Source organism: Octodon degus, unplaced genomic scaffold, assembly GCF_000260255.1.
Source record: "Octodon degus isolate 3935 unplaced genomic scaffold, OctDeg1.0 scaffold00195, whole genome shotgun sequence".
Classification (NCBI taxonomy): Eukaryota; Metazoa; Chordata; class Mammalia; order Rodentia; family Octodontidae; genus Octodon; species Octodon degus.
In genome coordinates this window covers 1,574,462-1,584,143 of record NW_004524771.1, presented here as the reverse complement: position 1 = coordinate 1,584,143, position 9,682 = coordinate 1,574,462, and the positions used below count along the sequence as shown (strand labels likewise).

General features: G+C 51.9%; 1 protein-coding gene across 1 annotated transcript in view; it reads left to right on the top strand.

Moving 5' to 3' along the window:
- LOC111813516 overlaps positions 1-9,350 on the top strand; it is a 10,937-nt gene extending 1,587 nt beyond the window's left edge. Inside the window, exons 2-4 of the mRNA XM_023704415.1 lie at positions 33-298; positions 7,050-7,267; positions 8,729-9,350. Of these exons, the coding sequence (XP_023560183.1) occupies positions 33-298; positions 7,050-7,267; positions 8,729-8,807 (563 nt within the window). The 3' untranslated portion in view covers positions 8,808-9,350. The remainder of the gene's footprint in view (positions 1-32; positions 299-7,049; positions 7,268-8,728) is intronic.
- The last annotated feature ends 332 nt before the right edge of the window (positions 9,351-9,682 follow it).

Genomic DNA, 9,682 nt, shown 5'->3' with positions numbered 1-9,682 from the left:
GGCGCGGCTTTGTGGCGGCTGCGACCGCGGAGGCCCGGTGCAGCCCCGTCGGCTGCGCTCTCTCTGCAGAAAAGGATTTTTACTCCCCCTGCCCATCACTTGGATCTTGTCTGGGGAGGGACGGATTTTTGCTGGAAGCCCCGGGCCTGCCGCGCTCCGCCGCCGGGAAGGATTCGAGGCTGGGCTCCGATCGAGGCGGAGGCTGCAGGGCCCGCGGGGCGCACCCCGCCCCGCGCACGCTGGCCGGAGCCCTGGCGGCGCAGCCCCGGGGGGCTCCCTGAACCCGCGGGAGGCAGTGGTGAGTTTGCCAGCGTCGCTGCTCGGCTCCCTTCCCAGGGGCGGGGCGGGGATCGCGGCAGGTGGGTGCCCAGGCCCCCGGACCGAGGGGGTGCTGGGCGTCTGCCTGGAGGGTGGGTGGGAGCTGGAGCGGGGAGGTGGCGGCTCCTCGGGGACCCCGCGCGACATGTCTGGGCTGCGCTCACCGCCGCTTCCGCCACCCCGAAGGTCCCCCACCCCAGGCCCTTCCCCAGAGGAGCGGGAGGTGGGATCTGCTGGACGTAGCCCCCCACGCCCTAAGGCTTGTGCTTGGAAATTAAGGGAGTGGTTGGAAAACCAGCCACCCCGCCCCCACCCCGGAAAGCCCGTTCGGGAAACCGACTCTTTGCATGACCCCGATATCTGCGCGTTGGGGCGAGAAGGCCGCCCGCGCCCCAGCCGCGCCCGCATCTCCACGTGCGTCCCGGATCAAGCTGGCACCGCGGCTGGGTCGCGCGCGTCTCGGGGGACCGGGCCCCGGAGGCTCGGAAGGAGCGGGAAAGATGTCCCCAGAGAGTTCCTGCCGTCCCCCAAATAAAGTTAGGGGCCCCCCTCCCTGAAGGAGCAGGGGGTGCTGGCACGTTGCCTTTAGCCTTAATGGACAGGAATGAAATAAGTAAAAGCTGGGTTACGGGGTGCGGATCAGGCCGTCTGGGCCCGAGACACCAAGTTAGAGGAAGAAAAAGTTAGAAAAATAAAGGAAAACATAAAAGGCTTTTTGATTTGGAGATTGGGGGAGTGGCATTTCTGATTTCTCCTGCTTCCAACCCGTCGAAGGGAGCGCTGGAATGTGCCGCTCGGATCCTCTGAGGACACATCCATATTTATAATTTATTTTTAGGAGAAGTTGTGAAAAGGGGAGGGGGTTAAAATGGGGAGAAAAGGTGTGCGCGAGAGAGCGGCCTTCCTGGAGCCTGCGGCTAATTGGACTTGTTAGGGTGGGAATAAAGTCTTCCAATCTGGACGCGAGCAAATTGGACTTTAATGAGTGACAATTAAGGGCATAAATAACTAAACTTTATTTAGCTGGAGGTGGAACCTTAGAGGCGCCTCAGACTCTCGATTGATGCTTTGCTGAGAACTTTGGGGGAACCCCTGGGATTTTCTGGGTTTTGCGCCGAAGCGTTAGCGACGAGCAAGTGGTGACTGCTCTCAGGTGGAGGTGACATTCCCACGGGATGGACAAATGCTCCCCCCCTTTCTCCCATGGCCAGCCCCTCGCTTTTTTGGAGAGGAACAGCCTTCCTGAGGGAAAAGCCGGTAACGGTTCCTTTAAAGATCTAGGATTCTCCCAAATCCTGCCTCCTAGGCAGCTCGCTCCGGAGCGGCGCGGGGAGCTGTGAAGGGGATTCAAGTGTGCGGAGGGAGGCTCCGGATGCTGTGGGCCCAGAATCGGGGTTTTGAGGGCGAGATGAGTTTATGTTTTATCCAACTGGCCCACAAAGTCCCGCTTTTGGGGTCATTCTCGACAGCGAGGGACTCAGGCCCCGGCAGCCCCTGGACAGAGAGTGGAGAGCGACTCCCCAGCATGCTCCTCTGAAATCGGCTGGGGAGTGGGAGGCTTGCGGCTTGGGACAAGATGAAGGCCAGGGTGAGTGAGGGTGGGATGCTCTTAACGCGTGCGTTCTCCGTGTTCTGGACCTGCGGTGATCTCGAGGGGCCTCTCCAGGGCCTCTCCTGGAGAGGCTGAAGAGTTTCCCGGAGGTGAAAGTATAGCTCCCCACCGCTCCTCTCCCCAGGACTTAATAAAATGTAGTAGTGGACAGCATTGGCAGGCTGTATCAAAGAGTTTGAAATCACCCCCCCCACCCCGCAAAAAAAGGACCACTAACACGAGAAACCCTAAAGACATCAGGTTTCTCTTTATATTTGTCAAGGGAGCAGCAGCCCGCTGCTTGCTTCCACCTGGAATTGCAGTATTTCTTTGCAATTCCTTGCAATCTCGACATTGAAGGCATTTTATAAAAAAATCTCGGCAATATTTTCAAGGGAGCCTCTAAGGCAAGGGTGATGTGGTACAGAAGCTCCCCTCAGGCTTTTAACCTTACTAAGTTGTATTAATTCATATGTGTCCGTGTATCCAGCGCCACATCCCTAATTATTCCCAAATCCGCATTTAAATTAAGTGCTCACAGCAGGGAATAAAACCCCCACCCCCCCTAGCTGTACCTGAAAAACTTTTGAACACAGAGTTCTTGATGAACGATATAGTGATTTGATAGACGTGGCACGTGGACACACAGATGACATTTGTGCTGCCTTGACAGAAAGTTCTTTACTTTTCAGAGCTCTTTGGCTTTATTATGGAACACGGTGAAACAGCACAATTTCCAGGAGTCCGCAATTCCAGCGTGACTTTTCCAGGGAACTTGTCACATTGTGAATTTGTGTTTGTGCTTTGCTGAATTGCCACCCGGAGCTGTCAGATCCTATTTGCCTTGCTAAATAAGGATATCTCATTAAATTAACCTTTAATGATACTTCTACAAATAGGGTGTTTTATGTGAATTAATGAGGCTGGAACACTGAATGTTACACCGAGATACTGAGCTATAATCGAAGGGATGAAACTGAATGTTAAACTTACTGAATTGTTCAGTGTGGAAAATTGGACAGAATTTAGTTCTAAATGTGAAACAATTTCTGCTCCACCGTGAGCATCCCCCAGGCATAGGCACTGCTTACATTTGGCCCTCTGAACCCATGCATGCAGTGATGACTACATGGAGCAAACCTTTCCCTCTCCAAGTCTACAAGCAGGCTAAGTAGTAGGGTGAAGAGATTATAAATCACACTCAGCAGGGAGAGGTGCCGTTGTTAATTCAGCAAATAACCACAACTTCTTTCTATGTTCTTACCCCCTCCTGCTCCCCAACCAACAAGTAGAAAAAGAAATTTTGAGGTGGAGCTGTTCAATCCACCCACTCTGGCTTTTCTCCTTTTGCTTCTGTGTGTGAAATTTCATTAAGCCGTTGCTATCCTCTCCCCAGGAGGTGTGGATTTAGGCAAAAAAGGAAAAAGCATAGCAACTTTGAATTTAGTTCTTAGCAGTGTATAACTCATAAAAATTAATAGAAAAGAATAAAGTGTGGTTGGAGGTAAAATAGTCAGAAGTGCAATGAAAATGATACTTTGTTCAAAATCCAACTGCATTTGTGACTCAAACTCATGAAAGCTGGAAAAATCCCCACAAGGGAATTCCCTGTATGTCATGGTCGCAGCATTCCAACCCTATCATTAAGAAAAGAAAAAAAGATTCTTACCAGATAAACTGAGAGCTCCCTAAGGTGCACCTCCCACTCCTCTACTTTGGGCTATAAAGTAAATACCACTATTTTAGGCATGAGGATAAAAATTAGTCTGGTGAAAAGTGAAGGCGAACTCCGTACTTGAGAGTCTCTTGCCAGAATGTAAGTACACATACAAACAAAATAAAACATTGTTGATTCGTGTTCCTTTAAGATAGAATTTTCTTTCTTGCCTCCTTTTCTGAGTGCAGTCCCGCTGAGTCCAAGTCTTTTAGATTTGGGCTGAGGTGAAAATAAACTTTAAACAACAACCCTGACACCCACAAACATGATGTAAACAACTGTAGACTTTTCAGGCCTCAGAGGCTTGACGCTTTTAGGGAGAGGTGCCCGTTAAAGAAACAGTGTCTGAGGAGCAGATCCTGGGGCTCCTCCATCACCCTACACTAGGCTGAGCCCTCAGCTCCCTTCATGAGCTCTTTGCAAAGTAGCCAGCATTCAGAAGCTGCCTTCCCAGTGGGCCCAGGTGCGGGGAACATAGGCAAATATTTACAAAACTTTAAAATAAAGGCTCTGGTTTTACCTTGTCTTCCTTCTAGAAAACACCTAAGTTTACAAAATGTAAACTTTTTTCCCTGAGCGGTTGCACCCTAGAAAATGCAGAGATCTTGGTGTCACAAGAAAGCCATATGAAAATGCTCTGGCAAGAGCAGTGTGTGTGTGTGTGGCCCATTTAAGCTTTTCTTGAAGATTTGTCTGGGCGGGGAGAGTAGGCAGTGGCTGGCTTGAGCCTGAAGTTAGTTGAACCTTATGGTGTGAAAATTTTCTCAGAGAGGAGCAGCAGACTCAACTGTCCTGCTGGAATCAGACATGAAATCAGTGCCCGGGCCTCTGTTGTCTGTGCCTAGGACAGCTTGGACTGATGCCAGCCGAGGCCTGGACAGAACCGAACGTAGCCGCTGCTGGAGCCCAAGCATGCTCCAAACTGGTGCCTGGAGGTCTCTGTTCCTGGGACCCAGGCAGCAGCAGTGTAGTCAGAGGTTGGGTGTATGGCTCCCAGTGTACCTTCCCCAGAAATTCTGCAGGGTTCAGTAGCTTGTGGATGCTGGGGCCCCAGGGGCAGTGCCACCCTTTGCTCAGTGAATCGCTTCCTCGCAGGCCTGGCCCTGATGTCTGGAGACTCTGCCAAAGCTTTGGGACCAGGCTCAGAGGTAAACAGGTGACACTGTCCCTGCTGCACAGGCGCAGAGCAAATCCAGCCTGTGTAAGCGCATGGTGACTGCAAAAGACTCTACCGCAGTACAAGCAACACGCAGCCTCTCTGCTGTGGAGCACTGCTGGGCCACGGTGCATTTGTTTTTGCTGGTCTCTTCTTCAGGTGTGAGGGTGCCCCCCACCATTCCAACATCCCAATAGACCAGGAGGGAAACCAAGACGTGGGAAGGAAGTGTTGTAAGACTATCCGAGGACTGGAGGTGTGGGGCGCATAGGCAGAAAAAGGGCCAGTATTCGAGGTAGCTGGGGGGTCTCCAGGTGAGGGCTAAGTAGGCATGCTGGGCACAAGCCTGCAGGGGAGAGGGGTGCAGCCGGCTGAGCCTTGGCATCGCTGTGCCAGCTCTGAGAATTTGGGCCCAGGCCCAAGTCAGCCAAACTCTGGGACTCCCATTTGGCCCAGTAACTGGACTCCAAGCCACCAAAGGCCTTGTCGGTTTCTGATTGTCTTGGGATGGCATTCAAGGGCCCTGATGACATGCTCTTGGGCCCTCCCATATTTAGCTGCAGGTTCACCCGGAGAATATTTTAGGTGCTGCTTGAAAGGGGAGCTCTGAGCCCTGCTGCCAACTGTCACATGGCAGGGGAGGAATCGCTTCCTTGCAGGCCTGGCCCTGATGTCTGGAGACTCTGCCAAAGCTTTGGGACCATGCACTGGGTGCCAGGGAGCCTGCAGCCATCTAGGGAGCCAGCTCTGGGCTGGGAATGTGTTGGGAAGGCTTTTCGCCCTGTTTTCGTTCAGCAGCGATAAGGCCACTTCCATTCACAGAACTCACAGAGGCTGTTTTCAGCCCTTCTCTTCTGCAAGATGGCCCAGTGTGATATGCCAGGCTGCTGAGTGTGCAGCCTCCTCCTCAGGTGTCAGCCGTGGTGCCAGCGTTAACCCTTCTAAGGCCCTTGGGTGCAGGCTGGCATGGGAACAGCTTTCTGCATGGACTGCCAAGGTCCTATACGCTTTGATCCCTAAATCCTCACACCTCAGCGGCAGACCCAAGAGGGCATCTGCACCTGAGCAGTGGCATCACCCCACTGGTGATACCTGCTTTACTCAGCTGTGCTACTCAAGCCTCCATCTGCTGGTCATCCAGCTGTGGAAGCAACTGCTTCCCTCCCAGATGTTTTCATCTGGGTCTCAAAGTTGATGGATGGGCTGTCCCCCTAAGGCAGAGGAGGAGGCATCAGTGTGTGGGCTTTGGCTCTGATATCAGTGAGAGCTGGAATAACCATTTGGGGTTTGGAGCAAATGTCGCAGACTCCTAGGGGTCACCTGGCTTTCGGGAATCATCTGTGTGACCATTTCTGGACCCTGCACTGGGGTCCCAGAGGGAGGGGGTGACGGCTTGGAGACATATTTACCCCACTATTTTGAGGATAGTGAGGGTCCTTTCAGGAGCCTGTGTGAGCTGTTACGCACCCTGAAAGCGTCCACTTGTTAAAGTTTGCTCTAACTTTGTATGTTTTTTCCTTTTTAGTTTGGCTCTTGGCGCTCCAAGAGCCCCCACTTCCTACCAGCTGGTTACCGCAGGGAAAATGAGGGACTTTTGGGGGCAGATGTGTTTCCGTTCCACTATCATAATGCCCCTAAAAATCCTTATTGCTCTTGCAGTATTCCTCGGGGTCCCTGGGCCAGGAAGACAGCGGCTCTGAGCTCCTCCAGCAGCGCACAGAGGAGGCAGGGGGTCCCCTCGCATTCCTCCTGCAGGCCCTCTGGTTCCCCTGGCGGATCTGTCCTTACTGCACCGTGCTTACAACCCGTCAGTCTCCCCCCACCCCCAAATTAAAGGATGCCACCTACAAACATGAATGCTGGTTACCAAACTTGCCTTTTGCCCTCAAGGGGCAGAATGGTGGAGCTCAGCCTGGGAAAAGGCTGGCTGTGGCCACATCAGCATTTGCTTCTGGGGTGTAGGGAAGGTGGGGAAGGGCAGAGGAAACCAGAGAGACCTGTTTGGTGAGGGCTGGTCCTTCCTGCTGGGCCTCTGGGATCTTCACCTTGGCAGGGGGCCCTTGGCAATCATGGCCCACCTGCCAGCTCCTGAGACAGGACATGTCCGCCTCTGCCTCGGTTTCCCCATCTGCCAAAGGAGAGCTAACACTCCTTGCTCTATCCTCCAAGAGTTCTTGGACATATCCAGTGTGGGCTCAAATGATGTACAACTCAGCAGGTACTTTGCATATAAGTAATGCATTAATTAACACGAAACTTACACACAGAAGCAACTGAGACAGGAGTGGGAACCACAGTCCAGCAGGACACCTGAGTTTCTGGAAGCAGCCATGTTTACAATCCAGCCCATAGTCTGTGATTCTTACTGTGTGATGCCAGGGCGTGACTCCACCTCTCTGGACCTCCAGTGCCTCATACATGACCCACAGCTTGGACTAGAAGTTTCCCAAATCTCTCATGCACATCTGCTCTATGACTTTAAAAGGTATCTGGCTGAAGACAGAAATTACTGAAATAGGTGATTCTTCCCATGGCTAACTTCTGTTTATGGCAATGTGTTGGTGGGGATAGGACTCCTTTTTCTCTCTGATTTATGTAGGTAAGAATCCAGTCAATTTCTTGAAAGAAAAGTACACAGCAAATTGAGTACAGATGGCCTGAGCATGGGACAGAAATGAAGACTACAGTTTGCAGTTTCATAGGCCTGCTTTTGGAAAGGATTCATGTGTCTCTTTTTTTTTTCCCCCATAATTTTATTGATAAACAAATGGCAATGAGACAGTTTCAAATCAAATTGGTAGGACAGTTTCAATAATTAACACATTGCATATATTCTTCCTATCATGTTTCTCTTAGGGATTTTCTGGACCCCTAGTTGATGGCGGGGGTGGGGGGGAGTAAGTTGCCAATTAAACCCATGCAGGGTTCCAGCTGAACCAAACTTGGATGTCCTGTTGGCCCTGGGTCCGAACACCGGAGCCCTGCCTACGTCCATCCACGCATAGATCCAATTTATCTCCATTCTGGGATCCCAGTGACCCAGCCAGCTCTGTCCCTGATGGGTTACTTTGAAGCCTCAGTTTGCCCAGTGAAATGGGAAGAAGAGCTGGCCTGGAGCAGGCCAGAGTGAAATCAGAGGGTTAGGGCAGAGTTCAGGAACAGGGCACCAGCTCAGAGGGCAGCAGGTGCTAGGGGCCCTGCAGCAGGTAGGGCAGGGCAGGGAGCACCCTTGGTCTCAAGGGGCACTTGTCCAGCGGGCTGCACAGTGCTGTGCTTGGGTGGCAGCTTCAGTGGGCACCTAGATCCTGCCAGCAGGGGCAACTTGATTTTCACTTTCTGCTGTGTCATGGGGTGGGGTTGGCAGGGGGGCCTTGCTGGACAGCTGGGGCGGGTACAGGGCCAGTGGACAGCTGCGGGCCCAGCTGCCAGAGCCCCACCCCTGCCCTGTAGCCTGCCAGGGTGGGAACTGGGCCCTAGGGCACCTTTTTTTAATCACCCACTGCAAGCACAGTGGGGGAACCCCAACTGAGGAAAGGTAGAAGCTGGCTGGCTGGTTCCTGGAGCTGGAGGGGACACCCCCAAAACAAAATTTCCAGCTTAGGTTTGAAATCTAAACAATTGAGTCTTGACTCTGGATCAGGTGTCCTGGCTGGCTACGAGCATCGTGCTTGCTTTTGTTGGACAGATGTATGTGGAGGGCCTACTGTGTGCTGAGCACTGAGAGTGCTGGAAGCTGGAGGCACAGTGGGGAGGGCATTGTAGCCTCTCCCAGGGGTCTCACTGGAGTCAGGGAGGAGACAAAAGAGCAAACAAAGGGATGAACAATCCCTTGTGAGGGTGAAAATTCCATGCTGACTGCTGAGTTCAGGACTGGGGTCACAGTGTCGCGGGGCAGTGAGCAGGCTAGGGCACTGATCCGGGCACCCAATCCTTTGTTTAAATCTAGACTCTTCCATGGACTGGCTATGCAACGCCTGGTAGACGGCTTCTCTTCTTGCCTCAATTTCCTCGCCTATGTGCACTAGAACAACAGGGTACACACAGAGCTTCAATGAGAATAAAATGAACAGGCATCTATGAAGAGCTAAGGACAGTGCCCAGCGGTGCTGTGTGTCTTATCTTAGCTGCTCTATAAGAACAATAAAACAGCAGCTATTATTATAAGGTGACCTGCACCCATCCGAGCAAGCTGAGAGCTTCAGGAATATGGCTGAGCTTGTCCCCTCTGCCCCCGCCAAGCACCATAGTCACAACCAACTCTCTGGTGTCCTTACTGATGTCGGAATGGGGACACTGAAGCTCATTCCTCTGAAGAGCCGCGTTGGAGAGACAAGAAGTTTGCACCCAGGTTCAGGACCACTTTTCAAGTAAGGAGTCCACACGTGTTTAAAGCTGCGTACCCGTCCTCCTGAATGTCTTAATTCCTTGGAACAAAGGGGTCTCACAGTTCAATCCTGACTTGATGTTACTTGCTCTGAAGTTGTTACTCTCAACTATTGCCATCAGTAGCCTACATGGCTGGGTGCAGATTTTCCAGTTTATCAACATATGAGACATGATCGAAAAATAAGAAGATGGGGGCCGGGGAGATGGCTCAGTAGAATAAGCGCTTGCCTGGCAAGCGCAAGGGCCTGAGTTCAATCCCCGGTTCTGCCAAAAAAAAAAAAAAAAAGAAGAAGAAGAAGAAGAAGATTATCTCATTTAAAAAATGTTTATAGCGTTACTGTGAAAGTCACACTGGCACACTGTGATGTTCTTCTGAACTGCCTTTTCATGGGAAGGCACACAGCAGCAGCAGCAGCTGCAGCATTCATTGTATTTTTTATCACTTCTCACAAAGACACTCATGAAAGAGGACTTACAGAACTGCTTCAGAAAGTAGCAAGAACAGTGGAGTAAT